Source organism: Sinocyclocheilus anshuiensis, unplaced genomic scaffold (genome assembly GCF_001515605.1).
Source record: "Sinocyclocheilus anshuiensis isolate Anshui unplaced genomic scaffold, SAMN03320099.WGS_v1.1 scaffold662, whole genome shotgun sequence".
Lineage (NCBI taxonomy): Eukaryota > Metazoa > Chordata > Actinopteri > Cypriniformes > Cyprinidae > Sinocyclocheilus > Sinocyclocheilus anshuiensis.
Window position 1 is genome coordinate 9049 of NW_015544156.1, and position 20653 is coordinate 29701.

The 20653-nt window shown below is 38.1% G+C and overlaps 1 protein-coding gene across 1 annotated transcript in view; it reads right to left on the bottom strand.

The window, feature by feature from the left end:
- Nucleotides 1-7512, bottom strand: part of LOC107695424 (calcium-independent phospholipase A2-gamma-like) — a gene marked incomplete at its 3' end in the record, with an annotated part of 12136 nt that extends 4624 nt beyond the window's left edge. Inside the window, exons 1-3 of the mRNA XM_016495324.1 lie at nucleotides 7364-7512; nucleotides 5395-5764; nucleotides 1664-2293 (exon numbers count right to left, since the gene is read on the bottom strand). Coding sequence (XP_016350810.1) covers nucleotides 1664-2293; nucleotides 5395-5721 — 957 coding nt within the window. The remainder of the gene's footprint in view (nucleotides 1-1663; nucleotides 2294-5394; nucleotides 5765-7363) is intronic.
- Between the last annotated feature and the right edge of the window lie 13141 nt (nucleotides 7513-20653).

The window sequence follows — 20653 nt, forward strand, 5'->3', positions numbered from 1 at the left end:
ATCTGGTTGTAATATTTATTTTTATCATTTAATTGTTTTATTTAAATTTGATAGAAAATTGAATATTTAAAGATGTACATTATACTGTACAAAAGTAATACAAGAGTAATATATTTCTGTTACATGTTAAACCGTACTTTTATTTTGACAGGTTGCTATGAAGTTTCTGTGTGTATACAGTATGATGATGCTAGTTTTATCAAATGAAACTGTAAAATTCTCGCGAAGTTACTCTCACAGCAGCTCTGGAGATTACGTTTTTGTGTTCATGCCGTCATATAGTGAGACGCAGAGGCCGGAAATCACCGCGAGCGTCACGCGTGCTTCAGTATTTGTGTAGTAAACAAAACCGCTATTTTTCACAAACCACATTCATACATACAGAGGCAAGCGGAACATGCAGGATTCATATTTAAACCGTTTTTTTGCATTTTAATATTCACAGACACTAGTTCAAATCGCGATTCGAATTAAGTGGCAGTGGCTACTTTTGATTTATTCGTCCAAAATTGACGAATTTTATGAATGGACTCTGCGATCCCGTCCGTGTTTTCTCAGAAACCATATGGCTTAATGGTACCCTTAAAAGTACCGAGTTCAGTACCCAACCCTAGTTCTGACCCACCTCAGGATCAATGCATACAGTAATAATAGCTGTGTAAATGCATTCATGCCATCTCTGAGCAGCATTAAAGGAGTAGTTCACTTCCAGAATAAAGATCTCCTGATAATTTACTCACCCCCGTTTTATTCAAGATGTTTATGTCTTTCTTTCTTCAGTCACAAAGAAATTAAGGTTTTCGAGGAAAACATTCAGGGTTTTTCTCCATATAATGGACTTCAATGGGGACCAACGGGTTGAAGGTCCAAATCACAGCTTCAGTGCAGCTTCAAAGAGCTCTACACGATCCCAGGCGAGGAATAAGGGTCTTATCTAGAGAAACCATCACTCATTTTCTTAAAAAAAGAAACATTTATTTAGTTTTTAACCACAAATGCTGGTCTTGCACTAGCTGGACTTCACGCATGACGTTATCACATTCGTTATCACAAGGTCGTACGTGGTTAGCTCTTCGTCTGTGTGCTCCGGTTCAGAAAGAAAAACTCATTTTCTCCTCCAACTTCAAAATCATCTGACATCGTGTTTTACCTTTTTTTTTTGTAAAGGGCATTTGACTTTCTCTGCACATTCGCTTTGTAAACACTGGATCGGTGCTTCTGCTTTCGTCACGCGTGACCTTTCCAACGGGATTACGTCATGCGTGAAGTCCAGCTACTGCAAGATGAGCATTTGTGATTAAAATGTATATCAATTATAATTTTTAAAGAAAATAACCGATGGTTTCTCTAGAAAAGAGAAAAAGACTCTTCCTCGGCTGGGATCGTGTAGAGCTCTTTGAAGCTGCATTGAAACTGTGATTCGGACCTTTGGTCCCCATTGAAGTCCATTATATGGAGAAAAACCCTGGAATGTTTTTCCATGACATGAGGGCGAGTAAATTATCAGGAGATTTCTATTCTGGAAGTGAATTACTCCTTTAAACAGTCTGTGTAAAGACGCCTAAATGCCACTTCAGAAGCGCCTCAGTGGTGTAAATTGGGCATAAGAGACTTCTTTCATTAATGTTCAGAAATCTCATTAAATGTTTGATTCCACGCGTACCTTCTCTCTCTGGAGCTGCAGGCGTCTGGCTCTCTCCTCCGCCGCTCTCTGATCTTCACTCTGGACCGTTTTGTTGCGTTCAGCATCATCAGAAGCAGCTTCATCCGCCTCCACCGACGCGCTTTTGGGCTCCGTTCTGAACCGGGGGACCAGCGGCGTAATGTAGTTCCCTATGAAGCCCTGGACGCTCGGCGGCGAGTAGTTCAAGTAGCTCCCGAGTCCTTTTCCGAGAGAGAAAGAGGGTTCCCGCAAAGAAGGTCGAAGAAAGAGGGCACGAGGCGTTTCCGGGCGAGAGGACGCGGGCTGGGTGACATCTGGGCCGGGTTTAGTTAAGCTGCTGAAGTAAGAGTTGATATGCTGAGACACATAGTCGTAAGTCTCGCCTAGATAAATGCTGAGGGAGCCTGGGTGGAAGATGGGCGTGGCCTGTTTGGTGGGTGGAGCCTGTGGTATAGTGGGCGGGGCTGTTTCAGTTACTCCACACTCCCTCTCTTCCTGGACCTCAGTTGCCGTTGCAACAATTGCTGAGGGCGGAGCCTGTTGTGTAGTGAGCTGGGCTGCTCCGGTCACTCTGCACAGCTTCTCTTCCTGGATCTCAGTTGTCGTAGCAACAAGTGTGGGGGGCGGAGCCTATGACAAAACAGGTACAGGATTATTATAGTTAAATAAAACTAAAACCAAAATCCTAAAAACCATTTCTGCTACATAAAATAAATGTTAAATGAAATTTCAAAATGCAACACTTCTCATTTTCATTTAGTTTAGCTTGATGTACTAAAATAACTAAAACTAAAATGGAATTAACATTAATATTTAAAAACAACAAAAACTAATAAAAATGATAAAAAACAATAAAATTACTAAAAGTACTAAAATTAAAATGAAAGAATAAAAACAGAAAAATAATAAATAAAACTAAAACTAAAATCATTAAAAAACATTTATGTTACTTTAAATAAATGTTAAATAAATAAATAAACTATAAAAAATGTAAACTGTTTTAAATTATTTTTCCAAGCTTAACTTGAACTAACTTTAACTAAAATAACTTAAACTTAAGTAAAATTAATAAAAGCTATATAGACATATTTAAAAACGAAAAAAAAAAAAAACCCACAACAAAATCATTAAAACTTGAACCAAAATTAACATGGAAGCAGATAATATAAAAATAAAATCTAATTCAAAATATTAAAGGAGTCCTATTATGCTTTTTCACGTTGTGTGTAATGTTGTTTTTTGAGCTTAAAAAAAGATCTGCAAGGTTGTAACAGTTATCCAGCTGATACAAGGTAGGGGTGCTCCGATCAGGGTTTTTGAGGCCGATCACCGATCACAGAAAGCAGTATCTGCCGATACGATCACCGATACCCATGTTTTTAAAGCCTTATTTTTCTCATGTAAAAAAAATTATTTATAGTAATACTCCAATCAGGAATTTTAGACATTTATTCAGGGCCTGAATTTCATTTTTGAAAATGGGGGGAATTCCCCTCTTAAGGCCAATTCACACCGCATCGACAAACACCAACAGACTAGTCTGTCGGAGTTTGTTGGATCAGTGTGTTACCCCTGTCGGCGTTTGTTGGCGTTGGTCGGAGTTGGTTTTAACCCGACTGAACATGTTTAATCGGCGTTTGTTGGGTCGTGGAATGTCTGAGCAGTGTGATATGATTTTCCAACAAACTCTGACATAATCTGACCTGGCCACGAACCGTTGCCATGACAATGAGGCAAGACTGCAAGTAGGTGCTGGGCACGCTTAGGAAAATAACTTTAAAAATGGCAGGTTTCTGGACAAACCAGAAAGAGGAACAGTTTTTGGATCTTTGGGAGGAGAGGCCAGAGCTTTATGCGGTGGGTGTGGCCGAGTATACCAACCGCAACGCGAGGGGGAATGCGATCAGATCGATCGCTACAGCGCTTGGGAAATTTCACAACGGAAATTTATTTGACAATATATTATTATTATAATAAAACTGCCTTACAATATTACCAAAGACATTAATAACAGTATCATTTTGATTGTTGTTACAAGATCATCCATTTTCCCCCTAGTTAACTCTCCCTGACTTGAAGTCTATTGGTGTCTGTTGGGGCAGTATGAACATTGTGAACAGAGTTATTTTTCATAAAATTCTAAATCCAGCGGCCAACGTGTCTGTTGGCGTTTGTTGGCGTTTGTCGGTGCGGTGTGAATTCCCCTCTTAGGTGTCTCTTGTGAGAGGGGATTTTTTTAATTTGAGGGGTGGAGGGGTAGACATTTTTCAAAAATATATATTTATCACACCTAAATGTTCGATCATGCAGCACATTTTTGTTTTTACACTCGTGCAATTGTTGCAAAATAGCTTACACACAGCACAAAAAGTTGCTCAAGCAAGTGGCAAAACATTTAAAATACTTTTCTTACGTTATCACAAACATTCTAAATTAAAACTTACCACTGACAAACAGTCAGCTCTACTGCCTTTCCTTTTGCTTTTAAATCTTTATTACCTCCACGAGTGCCATCTATTATTGCCTTGTTTATCTAAAAGTGCTTTTTTCCTTTAAAACTAGCCAACAAGCCATATGTGTTACTGTGAAACACAGTAGACTTTAATTATATGCATTTATGGTGTAATTACTACATTTTCGTTTTCATATTTACCACAAACAATGCGCTGTTACTTTAATTCAGCACTTGCAGCGCGAGCGCGCTTGTGGTGATTCACTCACGCTGTTTGTGAAATTATGTCCCACTGAAGTTTTTCAAATTACTTTAAGAGTTATTTAATGAAGAAATATGAGTTGCACCTCTCCTTCAGCATTATAATTATTTCACCCACGCTGGACAGAGACTGAGACTGTGACGCTGCATGTCGTGCCAAACCTCTCACAGCAGCGTCATCAGCTTGAGATCGTTTTTTTGAGATCGGCCTTTTTAGAGACCGCCGATCGATCATCCCAACGTGATTATCGGCCGATAGTGATCGGTAGCCGATCGATCGGAGCACCCCTAATACAAGGTTACAAAGTCCACTCTAAAAGGAGATCTTCTCACTTTTCAAGAACTACAGCAAACAGCTCGTTCGGACTACAGCGCACTTCTTCTGGATACTGTGACATCAAAGTCACTCATTTACATAATTCCCGCCTACGGAATATCCGAAAAGAGGGCGTGGCCTGGTTAATTTTAATTTGTTAAAACATAATTAAAAATAATTTATTATTATTTGTCTTACTAAATTCAGTTATTTATTAAATATATACACGTATATAAATATATTTTTATTTATTTGTTTATATGATTAGTAATGAAAGATTTATTTGGTTTAATAGTAATAATATTTATTTTATTTTAAATAATATTTTTGTATGTTTTGATAATATTTATTTATTTGGTTTAATAGTAATACTACTAATAATAATAAAAAGTAATAATAATAAAAATAAAGGTGTGGCATTTCCGGAACACACTCTAAGCTGTTCACCAATCACAGCGCACTGGGCCAGCACTGGGACCAATCAGAGCACATTTCATATTTCAGAAGGAGGGGCTTCATCGAAACAGGAACTAAACAGCGCGTTTGAGAGGAGAGGTGCTGCATTAATGTCAAATATGTGGAAAATAATGAATTTTTGGAACAATCCTATTCTAGTACACCCCAAAAACCAAATCAACACTGTGTAAAAGAGCATAATAGGGCCCCTTTAACAATCTGAACGATGCTGAAGTAACACTAAACAGCAGGCGGGCTCGAGGTCTCCTCGGCTTTGAGTTGCGTCTCTCTCGCTGCTTTCCAGGCTGAGTCCAGAACGCTCCTCACACGGGACGCGTGATATCTCAGGTCGGCTGCCCCGCGTCGCGTCGACGTGCTGAAGGCCGAGACGTTTGCGTACGATCCTGCCCTGCAGAACCAGAACCTCCGGCTGCGCCCGGGCCTCCAGCTCAGCCTACAGCTCAGCCTACAGGTCGGGCTCCTCAGCGGGGACGCGGACAGGACGGCGGACACACGTCCCGGTCTGTGGCACAAACGCAGCGCGCAGCCGTCCAGCAGGCAGACCACGGTCATGGTGACGGTTCTTCAGCTCACTTCCAGAAAGCTCCTCATCATCCTTCAGACGCCTGTGAACAACAGCAGCATCAGCACAACATGACAGCACGCCACATTTCAGCCCAAAATCAAGCCACTGTGCCAACGTTTTCATAACAACAGTACGTATTACTGTAGTGCAATACTGAGATTCTTATTCAAATCAGTATAATATAATTGTAACGCTATAATAAATTCTACATTTTCACTTGATCACACTTATAAAAAAACAATTAAAAAGTAAATTTAAAAAATCATAAACTGTTAAAGTTTGATAAATTGAATTGATTAGACATGCTTTTTGATTATTAAATAATCAATTATACATTTAATTTAAAAATTAAAATGGAATCTAAAAGAATTAAAGTGCAAAAAAAATATGGAATCCAGAATAATTAAAATGGAAAAAGAAGAAAAAAAAATGTAAGGAAATTAAATGTAACAGTATAATAAATGTTACATTTTAATTTGATCACATTTTAAAACATTTATTAAATTGTTAATGTGTTATGCCTTCATTTGATGTGCACCACAATTTCTGATACATTTGCATTAAATCATAAATACAAAAAAAGATAACACAGAACTTCTGAAAAGATAAAACATTTCACATAACCATATTACTGTAAAAAAAATCATAAATTGTTATATAAAAAAAGTTTTATAAATGTAATTAATTAGACATGCTTTTGTTCATTAACATTTAAATTAAGAATTAAAACAGAACCTAGAAAAATTTAAATGCAAACAAAAAATTGGTTTACAGAATAATTAAAATGGAAAAAAGTTAAGGAATATTAATTTTAACAGTATAATAAATGCCTTGAAAACATTTACATTTGATCACATTTTAAAAGATTTATTAAATTGTTAATGTTTTATGCCTTCATTTGATTTATGCCACCATTTCTGATACCTTTGTATTAAATCATAAATTCAAAAACAGATAACACAGAACTTCTGAAAAGATCAAAAATAGAATCCAGAATAAATAAAATGAAAAAACAAAACAAAACTGAATTTAGGATAAAAACTAAAAGAGAATTTGTGAAATCATCGTCTGTTTTCTCATTCTTTTCAGCAGTTATTACTGTAATACAGTGAGATGCAGCAGACATACAGTCTGCTAAAGAAATATTACTACTATGACGCACAAATATTTTACTAATATTGCATAGTTTCCAGTAATGAGAATTTAAATGTAATGTCCATTTTCTTGAGAAGACTTGTTTGGTTAGATTCACCTTTGCAATTAACTGCAATTAATCACAGTTTCCATTCAAATACAGTAGTTTCAGCATGTAACTTTAATAAAATCATCATAAATGCATTATGTGTCTCCTTTAATGTCACTTTATAAACTAGAATTATGGTGTTGGTGTGTTAGAAATGAATTCCAGTAAATATGAACGTGGGATATAATATTGTATGAACAATAAAGATAACATTGCACCTGTAATTTATAACAAAGCATTAATTTCTGCCCAAAACAACGATGAAATATGAGAGTGAATGTAAATAAGGGACTTTTGAGCTTTAAATGTAACTGTTAGGACAATCTCACAGTGTCACGCCGATAAACTGAAGAAATCTCGCACACAAGCAGTAAATAACAACATACCTGCTGGTTAAACTCGCATAATGAAGGCTGGGTGTCGGTTATTATACTAAGTTAGCTGGTTATTAACAGTTGTTTGAGGGTCATTCGATAAACACAGCGCGCACTTCCGCATTCGGTCACGTGACACCCAACAGCGTGTTTGATTGGGCGATCAAAGCAGTGACCCCAGCTCTGTCAACTTGCAGACTTTTATATCCAGGCCTGATTATCAGAGTTTAATGCTTGTTTTTCACCTGTGCTTCTAAGGTAAAAAATGTGGGAGTGCAATCAAAACTGATGAAATAATAAAAATTTCCCTTAATAAAGGTATACAAGAAGACTTTTACAAGCAAAATTAAGTATAAAAAGTACCATTTTAAAATACTTCTGCCTCAAACTGTATTTAATAATGATGTAAAATGTAAATAATTATTACATTATTATGTTTTGTTTGTCATGTAATGGATAGAACCAGCTTTTTTACTTTGAATGTGCAGCACTTACATTTAGTTAATTAAATCAAAGCCTTTTAAAGTTTATCTATCGGTTTATTATTAAGACCTCTTAAAATAAGATGTTTATTATGTCATTTAAAACACTTAAGACCTTTTACAATCTTAAATTTAATAAGTGATAATTCTTTACTTTTTAACGACCTGCAGGTTTTTTTTAATTCATACACATGCTCCTAAATACATTCTACATTTTGCACACAATCTATTAATCTGTGTAACAACTGTGTGCTGCGTTTTGTGAACTGTTTGTCAGGAATGCAGGAATTCACTGTTTTCAAAGAGACTCTGTCACGTCGCCCCATTTTGGAAAAAAAAGAGAGAAATGCTCATTATTTCCAGTTAATCCATCCCTGCTGAAAAAAAAAAAGGCTAAAACCAGCCTAAGCTGGTTGTATGGTTTTAGCTGGTAGTCCAGCCAGGTCATAGCTGGTCAGACTCAGAAGGCTGGTTTTGGTCACTTCTTTAGCTGGTCAGGCTGGGAGACCAGCTTAGGCTGGTTTTTGTTGTTTTTTTCTTCCAGCAGGGATGCATTTAAATTTCACACTTTTGGACTAAACGCCCTGAGGGACGTTGTTTTGTACAGAGACTTTGACAAACATACAGGCTCATGTCATTAAAAGCATGGAATCTGATTTTGCATAATGTCACGATAAATTTTATAGTATTACTGAGATCAAAATTTGAAGCTTGAGGCTTGGATCTTTGCCGTTTTCCATCAGTTTGAGTCCGTTTCAGTGCACTTCTGACTGCAGCATCAAGTAGAGAAAAGTGCAGAACTGTGTAACGCTAGTGATGGAAAAATAAGAAGGACACTTGAAGCCGTCGGGGAACCTTTATTGTGTAACTTGAATCAAACTAACACACATGGCAGCATTAGAAAGGCGTGGGTGGAGGTGATGGACACCAGAAGAGGACCAGGCGTGGCAATTTCCCAGTTTCACCCCCAACGTGACATTTTCCCCATTCAGCGTGGCAAATTCCCATTTTAGTGTCCAGATCTGTGGAACAAATAGCCATTAATTAAATCACATCTGATGCTTCAGCTTTTATGATCATGTGAGACACAGCACTCTGAATATTTAACTCGCTTTATTTTTCCGGCATCTCTTTCTACACCAATCAAATATGGTCACAGAAACAGTTTTAATAGCACTGATAAAGTGACCTGGAAACAAAGGTGGGGCCAAAATCAAAATCATATCATGGGATCAACGGTATCAGAATCAGAATGAGCTTTATTGCCAGGTATGTTTACACATACGAGGAATTTGTTTTCGTGACAGAAGCTTCCACAGTGTAACAGAATGACAGTGACAGAACAAAAAACACAGATAATAAAAAATTAAAATAAATAAAAAATAGAAAATGTAAATAAGGAATAAAAATATACAAATCGACAATTGTATGTACAGGTATATAACAATAGACAGTTGTATGTACAGGTATATGAAGAATGTTGTGAACATACTGAATATACAGTTGTGAACTCACAGAAACAAGCAGCAGCATTATGTTCTGGTCCAGTTTGTCCTTCATTAATGAAGGCCACCTCCTGTTTCGTTCTCTGGCTGATTGTGTGTGAGAAACTGCAAAGAAAAAGAAATCCCAAATAGTTAGCACTAAATTACAAAAGGTCTTGTAAAACCTGTGTCTGTGTGTGTGTACCTGAGGGGATGCTCTTCTGTCCTCCTGCCTCTCCCTGACCTCCTTTTTGCTGGAGGCGCTCATGGAGGGGAAGGAGCAGCATCCCATCTGAGAGACAATCTGCGAGACACGTAATCTTCATGACACAATGAGTGTCTGTCTGTACGTCTGTACCCCACTAATGTGTGCATTCTCGCAGGCCAGGTCAGGTTTGTGCAGAACAGACTGAAAAACATCACAAAACACAGGTTTTATTGCAGCCAGGACACATTCTGTGTGTAAACATTCAGATTTTTGGAAAACTTACTGGTTACATCTCCTCAGCTTCCATAATTACATATATAAATGTGGTTGTGTGAATGTGTAAACTCTCAAAGAAACTCAAACACTGCCAAGTATCTAAACTAGGGGTTCTTTATTTCCGACCGCGTATGCAGAAGACGCGGCATTAATACTCAAGGTTTTCAATTGAGGGGAGTTGTGCCGATGAAATGTATACAGTGAAGAATAAACACAACCAAAAGCACGCTTCCCCAAAGGTATAAAGAAACAAACCCAAAAATATAAGCACTTCAAATAGTGCTCACAGTTACCGAAATAACTTCAGGCCAGTTTCGCCAATTCCCCCTTTTTCCCTTTACAAGGATAGCCCCACAGTAACAAAAAAATAAAATAAAAATAAACAAATAAATAAATTAAACACAGTACAAAGAAATTGGTGTGAGCATTTAACCCCCTGGATAAACAACGGTAGTGGCTTATAATGCTTTCTAAAGGAAGAACAAACATAGAATATAATCAAATATACATTCTCATAAGCCACTTACAACTATTGACTAAATAAATTCAAGTAAATCCATTTTACACTCTGTACATCTCTATTAACATTGTTATTACTATCTTCTTCTCCAAGAACAGATTATTAATGAATTCAAATTAACATTGACATCAAAACAGTATACAACTAGTGAACCATTTTCTCTGAGTATACATATACATTTCCCAAAACCGAATGAAATCAATATTACTCACTCTGTGGCGTGCTGCGTCACATTAGAAATTCACCCAGCTGTCACCTCACATGCACCTTCACGTGCCTTCGTTCTCCCCTCTAGTATTATTTTATTAAAGGAGAAAGAAGTTTGGTTTACTTTCCCTTCCACTTCACAACATAAATGGCATGTCCTAAACTCAACGTTCACATTAAATGTCACTCGCGCTCGATCTCCGCGGCCTGCACGATTCCTCTACGCAGATATTTCTCACCCACGGAGAAATACGAAATCTGTGTGATCGCAGACTGCTCCAAACTGCTCAGCGACCAGACCAACACCCAACCGAGGATTTCCCTTTTTTTTCCCCTGACCAAACAACAGACAGTGTTGTTTTCCAGCCCATGTACTTCAACTCACTCGTGTCCGGGATGCCTCAATCATAAACCGCTCCCCGAAAATAAAACTCTCTTTCTTTCCATTTTTTCTCACTGCGCTGCTCAGACGCACGAGAGTGCCCCCTAATGACGGATAGGCATGACCGCCGGCAATTCTTATGATGACTACTCTGTTACCCGGCAAACATAAACACGAGCAGACATCACATTTCCAACTGCAGCTCCTCCAGATCTTCGTATATAAGCAGATCTCTGCCACTGGAGAAAAATAAATGCTCGATTTGAATCAGCTGTGCCTCATAATCAATCACGTTAAAGACTCGATTCGCTCCTGAATGAATTGTTTGAATCAATGACTCAATGACCCGCTCAGTAAGACAGTGAGTAGTCGCCACCTGCTGGTGTTTTAGTTTCCTATTTAAAATAGCATTAAAAAATCCTCAATGTTTTAAAAACTTTAATCTCATAGCATTATTTTTTGCAGTTGCAGGGTTAATCCATCTAAATGCTGCTTTATTATCTGAATGCAGCTTCTGCTATGGATTTTATTGATTCTGATTTAATTTGATTGATAACAGCTTATACATACATAAAAAATCATCAAAACATATTTTATCATTTCTATACAGAAATAAAGGACCACAAATGTTGATTAGCATTGCATTATAAATATGCTTTTATATGAAAATACCCGATATGGCTTAAAGAGCACAAACTAGATCATATATTATCACAATCATGTGCCATTTACTAGAACTTCATACGTTGTATCACTTCTGTGAGTCTCACTTGTGGACTTTCTGCACGAGAGTGTCTCCAACTCTAAGTATGAATGAAACAGACATTACAGGAGTGTTTAACAATGCTCTCATTGTGTAACGGGGCTGACGAGACGTGAGACGTGTGGATCCATCTGCAAGCTTTATTAAAGAGACGTGGTAAACAGGCAGGGTCAAACAATGGCAAACAGGTATATGGCGGGCAAAACACAAGAATAGTCCCAGGGCTAGCGTAGGTCACCGATCGGCAGACAGAATCACAGGGGCGAGACGAGAGGGAAAAATCCAGGAAAACAGGCAAAGATCAGAAACCGCGGAAACAGGCAAGGCAAGGCAAAACAAGGAAAACACAGAGACTCGGAATGGGGTACGGGCTAAACAATACTCAGCAGAGAAAGGTGGTTAGAGTGGGTGTTATATAGTGAGTGAGGTGATTAGAAACAGCTGTGTGCAATGAGTGCAATCAGTGCAGTGTGCAAATCGTGCAAAGAATGATGGGATATGTAGTCCGGGGTGCTATGCAACAGTTTGTGTTGTGCGAGAGTCAATGTAATGGAAAGGGTGACCTCTGGTGGTGAATAAACGGAAGTCCATGGACCGAATTCGTGACACATTGCACCATTCATTTGGCATTCAGAATATTTAGCAAGCTTCACGTTTGATAGGTGTAGAGATGACTGCACTGTTATGATAGCAGACTAATGATAGCTAAATAAAAGAGATGCTGACTAAATGGTCTCAGAAAGTGATGACAATTTATTGCATTTATAATGTGACCTGGAAACAAAGGTAGGGCCAAAATCAAAACCAGTGAATACTGATCAACAGTTTACAGTTGCAAACTTACAGAAACGGGCAGCTGTTGAGAGAAACTTCAGTTCCTCAGTAGTTGTGTTTTCTGGCTGCATGGGGCATCCAGATTGACCTTCGTTAATGAAGGCTACATTAATTCCTTATGATTACACCTGCAAAACAGAATGGGCTCGTGTGAATCATACAGAAGAAAAGTCAGTCAGCTGAGTTTGTGGCAAAACCTTTTTTTTAATGAGACATTCATTCAAACGATTAATTCAAGAATGTAGCAAGTGCCGGGGTAGTTGTGTCCGAAACCACATTCTTCTACTTAATTTCCATACCTAATTTCAATGGGCCCCCTCCTCTCCGAGTCAATACTGCAAGGCCCCCCCAACCCAACCTTTTCTATTCACAAAAACCTTTGTATTCTAGTGTTATTACTTTTCCATTCTACGCGATAATGTCTGTGTTTGGAGCATCTGATGCCTGTATGCACATAAACACCACTGACCCTCACAAACTTCTGAAAAGAATGCTTCTTCGGCAAGCATCTGTTATAAAACACTTGATGTACATTAATTTTGACAACTACGACACACCTGAATCTAAAATGTGAAGTCATGGACAAATCTGCTTATACTTTTGATGTCAGAATTGTTGGCACCCTTGGTAAATGTGAACAAAGAAGCCTGTGAAAATAAATCTGCATCATTAATCCTTTTTTAACTTTTATTCAACAATTTCACAAAAACGTAACCTTTCATTGAAGTAAACAGTTGAAAATTGGGGAAATCTCATTAAGAAATAAATGTTCCTCTCTAATACACAGTGGCCACAATTAATGGCACCCTTTTATTCAGTACTTTGTACAACATCCTTTTGGCAAGATAACAGATGTGAGTCTCTCCTATAATGCCTGATGAGGTTGTAGATCACCTGATCAGAGATCATTCCTTCATACAGGATCACTCTAGACCCCTCAGTTTCCCAGCTCCATGTTGATACACTCTCCTCTTAAGTTTTCTATATAGGGTTCAGGTCAGGGGACAGGAATGGCCATGGCAGAACCTGTGACCCTTTTTTGGTGTGTGTGTATTGATTTGGATGTTTGTTTTGTATCATTGTCCTTTTGGAAGATCCAACCTTGGCCGATAAAGAGTTTCATCTGACCATAGAACCCAGCCCCATTTGAAGACCCAGTACAGTCTGACAGCTGAATATGCTGGAGTTTGTTTTTGGATGAGAGCAGAGGATTTTTTTCTTGAAACGCTCCCAAACAAATTGTGGAGATGTAAGTGTTTTTTTTTCTTGGGGGCTTTCTGACCCCAAGACTCAACTATTTTCTGCAATTCTCCAGCTGTGATCCCTGGACAATCTTTGGCCACTCAAACTATCCTCTTTAAATAAATATCTTAATTATTGCCCTGATTGGGAAAATTGGAAATTGTGAGGTCTTATTTTTTATTTTTATGAAAGATCAAAGGGTAAACAATAAAACTTTATTTTCACAGGCTTCTTTGATCATATTTAGTAAGTGTGCCAGTAGTTCTGACCACAACTGTAAGAATGAGAACGAGATACGTGGGATCTCACATGTGACACACCATTATGACAGATCCTACTTGCGCTCTGTCCAGTGATAAACGCAGTGCATGGCTTGACCCATTTCTTTGACACAGAATTCTCTGACATGATTGTGTCATTATTAAATCAACACCACCCTAAAATTACCTTGCACTGTAGAAATATGGTTCTGGTAAGGAATGCACAGTAAATGTACAGCCAAATATTTTTTTTTATGAGAGCTACTGTTTGACATTCAATATTCTAGGCTAAATTAGAGGGATAGAAGTCACTTTTATGGATGTTTCTTAATTTTTTTATTTTTTATTTTTTTTTAGAAGGATATGACCATGGTGATGATGAGTTTTACCTGTCCATGATCTTCTCTACAAATACCACAGATAAACTAACAAACCCTATAAATATGTTCAGTAATAAACACATTTCAGAAAAAAATAAAATAAATAAATCAATCAATAATTAATTTGACAAAATTAATATTACAGAATATTCTTTTAAAATTAAATATAGCCCTGCATAAATCTAGTATAACGTTTTACAAATTGTTACTACTATAGTAATGTCAGGGGTTGCCAGGCGAAGGAGCTTGAAGGAGTACGAAGGAGGCTTTTAATAAATCCACTTCGGAAAAACCAGGAGAAAACAACCTCTTTACATGACAGTGACAGGACAACGAAACTGAGGAAAGGCAGGGCTATTCATACTAAACCAAACGATCAACTAATAAGATGATTAATGAACACAGGTGGAAACTAATGAATGATGATTAACTAAATGAGAACAGGAATAGAACCAAATAAGGGCAGACAGGAACTAAACAGAAACAAACACGTGACATATCGCCCCCCTCCCGGAAGGCGGGTCCCGCGCTGTAACAGTAACATCGGGGAGGATGGGTGGGCGCCCTGGAGGCTGGTGCAGGACAGGAACAGGGCGGAGACAAGCAGAGCCTCCAGGGCGGATCAGGGAGTTCAGGGGGCCATGGCGGAGCAGGCAGTTCAGGTTGCCATGGTGAAGCTGGTAGCTCAGGGGGCCACGGCGGAGCAGGGGACTCAGGAGGCCATGGCGGATCAGGGGCCATATACCTGCTCGGCCACGGGTATATGGCCCCCCCAAAAAAAATTTATTGGGGAAAACTAGGAATTCTGGGGGGTGCTCTGGTGTAGCGGACGCTGGAGGGCGCTCTGGAAGAGCGGGCACTGGAGGGTGCTCTGGAGGGCGCTCTCGAGGAGCGGACACTGGAGGGCGCTCTGGAGGGCGCTTTCGAAGAGTGGGCTCTGGAGGGCCCTTACGAGGAACGGTCTCTGGAGGGCGCTCTCGAGGAGCGGACACTGGAGGGCTGAAGATGTGTAATGTATATTTTATGCAAAATGTTGCCATTTTATATGAAATTATACAAAATATAATATTGTATATACTATCATGATGAAACAAATAAAATAAAAAAAATCCCCCCAAACACTGCACAACCTCAGAGAAAATGTGATAAAGGAGTAATATTACATATATTAAAAATTAACTTTATTGTCTATGACTAAAATATTAAAATTGTGGGTGACATCTTCGTCACCTTTTTCAACCCTGGCCTGATTAGTTCACATCCCTAATATTACAAAGAACTTAAATTTGAATGGAAAAGGAAAACCGACTGAAATTCTATATACAGGTGCATCTCAATAAATTAGAATGTCGTGGAAAAGTTCATTTATTTCAGTAATTCAACTCAAATTGTGAAACTCGTGTATTAAATAAATTCAATGCACACAGACTGAAGTAGTTTAAGTCTTTGGTTCTTTTAATTGTGATGATTTTGGCTCACTTTTAACAAAAACCCACCAATTCACTATCTCAACAAATTAGAATATGGTGACATGCCAATCAGCTAATCAACTCAAAACACCTGCAAAGGTTTCCTGAGCCCTTTTCCACGACATTCTAATTTATTGAGATGCACCTGTACCTCTGTCTTCTATTTTCAAGGGTAAGAATTATTTTTTTAAATATTTCACGTGTATGTCTTTTTGTTTTGTTTGTGGAACACAAAAGGAGAGAGGTATGGTCTCAGACACCATTAATTTATTTTATTTTTATAGAAAAGAAGCAATGATAGCGAATGGTGACTGAGGCTGTCAGTTTCTTAATGTTCTGCCTTACATCTCCTTTTGTGCCCCACTGAAAATAAAAGTCCCACACATTTGGTACAAAATAACATGATAGTTTTATTCTTGAGTAAATATAGCTTTTAATTTGTAACTTGAGACTGTTTATATAAGCCTGTAATTTACTTTATACCTCTTTGTGTGTATTTGAGTGTAAATGCCTTTTTTATGTTAGTCTAATAGAAGGTTTGTATGCTCTCACCCTTTACATTTATTAGTTTGGCAGATGCCAAATACATGTATTTGTAGCTGTTTATTTTGTATAAATAAAGAAATGATGACTGAATGTGATGTGTGTTTAATAAATTGTTACATATACAGGTTAATTTGTCCATTAGCATTATGTATATGAGATTTTAATCTAGTTTAATCTGTTTAAATCTAGATTAAAGACACATCTCTTTGGCCAAGCATTCAAATAATGCATCTCATAATCTTGTACTGCAGTTATATCTGATCAAATGCACAAAGCGCTATACAAATAAACTTGAATTGAATTGAATTTTTAAATCATGTAGGAACTGTATTTATTGTATAACGACGTTTTACCCAACTGAAATCAACATTGTTTCAACGTTAGGTAAGCAAACCAATTACCGTATTGACCCGAATATAAGACGATGTTTTTTTCTTGGAAATACATCTGAAAAAACGCGGTCGTCTTATGCAATATGAAAATAATTGAAGCCAAAATGTGTTTTACTGAGAAAAAACAAGATTTGGTTTTTAAAAAGCGCCTTTTTCCAAAAGGTACATCTGGAAAAAGGGGGGTCGTCTTATAATCAGGATCGTCTTATATTCGGGCCAGTACGGTAGATCAATTTTATGTCGAATATGTGTTGACTCTATAACATCGTTTCAACCATCTGAAAATCAACATCGATTCAACGTTAGGTAAGTAAACCAATTGCGTTGATTTTCCTTTAGTTTTTAATGGAATACCTGACGTTGGTTCAACATACCCCGATGTGCAAAACGATGTTGGATGACGTCGGAGATCAACGTTGCTTCGATGCCACGATAAACATCGATTCTATGTTAATTCTATGTCAGTTTGCTATCTGGGTAGATATATTTCTCATGTCTGTGTGTCAAGTTGTGACGCCCTGGTCGCCTGTTATCTGTTGTCTTTTTTATGTGTGCATGTGTGTTTAGTTTCAGATAATTGGCTTTCTAATTATAGATTGGGAACACGGGTGTGCAGGTTTCCTGTTCTAGTTAAGCGGCATTCTCCCATCAGAGTGGGTGTCCATTCCTCCTTCGGACTCCGGCTGAAAGAGGCTGAAGGAGCACCCTGTTTATTTTCTTTATTTTACAAAAGCACAATGTTTTGCTGATATTAACAGTGTACACAAATAAAAGTAGACCCTTACAGATTCAAATGATGTATTACACTTATATGTATGATCAAAAATGACGGAGCATTTTAAGTTCATTTCACTGTTATCAGGAAAAAATGCAAGTGATCCCGCCAGCATCGATCTCAGAAGGGTTTAAAGCTCCATTTTTTTTATAATGGATTCCTGTAGATCAAACAGATCAAAGTGCTATATTGCTGAAATAATGGACTTGATTCCCAGGGAATGGATAAATAATAAAAAAAAACATTTAACTAGTTTACTTCAGCTAACTTACCAGTTGAAGTAATCAATGTTACAATGGCAATCACATGAAAAGGCTCCAATTGTAATGTATTTTAAAATACACCTCCGATGTTGCAGATGCCATGATTGTCACGGTGTGCCTACTGCGAGGAGCACGGAGACTAAAGAGATCCAAAGCAATCAGACTTTATTTACATCCATAACACAGGAACACGCACATAGCACACGGAGATTGACGTTCAGACAGCACGCAGGACTCAGGAAAACACAGGGCTTAAATTCAGGAACAAAACGAGGGAATTAACAAGACACACCTGGAACTAATGAACATAATCAGACATGGGAGAAACTAGGTCATGGGGCATGTGGGGGAGGAAAACACGGAACACAGGACTGACAATGATGCAGACCACAAACTTGAAAATAAAAAAAAATGAAATATGTACTTGAAAATACTGTTTAGATAACTTAATAGATAACTGAATAAAATGTGTACCTTAAATGCAGCGCAAGTTGCTTTGGATAAATCTGGGAAATGCATGAATGTAATTGTAATGTAAAATCAAATGTATTTTAGAATTCTGCACTTGTGTAAAATGGACAGCTGGCTGTATGATGATTCTGCCTCTCATAGTCAGCATCCATGTTTTTGCTTGGAGAAATCTCCTGTAACAGCCTTTTAGTGTTATTACAGTTTATGGTCAGGAAAACTACCATAGATCGCAGTTAACTTGTTATTAAATAAACAGTTTTAATCAAATAAACAACATTTATAATATTTGTTAGCAAAACTTCCTATATTAATATATTGCTAGTCCGTTCCTCCTCCTGCATAAAACGTCAGCCTGTTTTGTGGGTAAGTGGAGAGCAGCAGCCAGTGGTTAATTTGGTTAATATAGTTGATGTTAGCTTACTCACCTGTTGTTACCACCATAACGATGGCAATCAAAAGAAAAGACTCCAATACACCTCCGTTGTAGACGGCATCACCAGAAGACCACAAACTTGAAAATAAAATACAAAATATGTACTTAACAGCCGTGTTTCTAATTTTTAATATGAAAAATTAAATATAAATCTACATACCCCTACTTATTTATAAAAATATGGTGATATAAATTGGACATGGTTGTTTTTGTTTTCCTCCATCATGTGTCATGGTGAATATTCTGTATGTATTTTTTCTTTTCTTTTTTTTCTTTTCTTTTGATATGTTTTTGTTACTTTAGTTTATATTATTGTTGTTATTATTATTATTGGTTTTTCTGTTGTGATCCTGATTTGTAATATGCTTTGTATGCTACCCACTGGTTGCTGACCAATTAATAAAAAATAAATAATAAATATACAGCCGTATTTCTTAACTTCGTTTTCCTCACTATTTCACGTTAGCTCACTGTTAACGTTATGTAACGTCTGTCTGACCTAAATTGCGATAAAGAGGCAGCACCATAGAATGCTTGTGTTTAACTAGTTTACTATGGCTGATGTCAACTTAGCAGTTATCTGCATTCAATAACTTTGTGAATCTGCATTAAAAAGGCTAATTTCGGTTAACTATCTGTTGTATCGTAGATCCAGGAGAACTGAACTTCTTGATGGTCTCTTTATTTAGGACACATCTCGGCAGCCAACAATACACACACAAGCGCACCACACTACACACTCTTCTCTGCTTTTAACAGTGCTACAGCCCACCACACTAGTGATGTTGCGTTCTGTGCCGAGGCTTCGGAGCGTGTGTCGAGAAATCCCGGCAGCTTTCAGTGAAGTGCGTATCGAGGCTTGTATCGCTTTAGAGCAATGACATCATTGATCTTGTAAATCTTGTAAATTCACAGTCCTCTGCCCTGTTAAACTCAGCCACTTTCCAGTTTTAGACTAATAATATTGGCCCTCCTGCCTATTATGAGCAAAGACTTGATTTACACACATTTGAAAGCCCCATTAATTTCAAGCCAATACGTTTATTACACAGTTTAATACAATCATTATGAAATACACATTATATTCATATAAATAGATTAGTCTATGTGGAAATTGATTTTTTTTCTTCACCACCCGATATTTCACCGGTTTTCGACTATTCTGATGTTTTGCTGGACATTGTAGTCGGGGAAGCGGCGGCGCTGATCAAACGCTTCAGGACGCGCAGACGGGGGAAGCTAGCTGGCGCGCCCGTGAAGCTCAGACAGCACGGATTCAGGACACCGTTGCCTAGCATCCATCTGGCGAACCTCCGCTCTCTACCCAACAAAACAGACGAACTCCTTCTGCTCTCCCGGACAAATAAGGATTTTTCAAACTCTGCTGCTCTGTGTTTCACGGAAACCTGGCTGAATGACGCCATTCCGGACAGCGCACTACATCTGCCGGGCTTTCAGCTGTTCAGAGCGGACCTGCGACGCAGAATCAACGGGGAAATCACGCGGCTAACTGTAAGATTCGCCGCGGGAGTTTTGCTCATTCATTCTCGTCAGTGTCTACATTCCTCCACAAGCGCCAAGCGCATCCGCTTTACAGAAACTCGCTGATCAGATCACAGAGACAGAACAACAACACCCGGACTCTGTTTTAATCATTCTCGGGGACTTTAATAAAGCCAATCTCTCCCGTGAACTGCCAAAATACAGACAGCACATCACATGTCCACATGTCCCACCAGAGACAGTAATATATTGGATCACTGTTACACCACAATAAAGAATGCATATCCCTCTGTCCCACGAGCAGCTTTGGCAGCTTTGGATCACTGATTAGTTCATCTAATACCGACCTACAGGCAGAAACTGAAATCAGCTAAACCTGCTAAACCTGTTGTAAAAAGATGGACTAATGAAG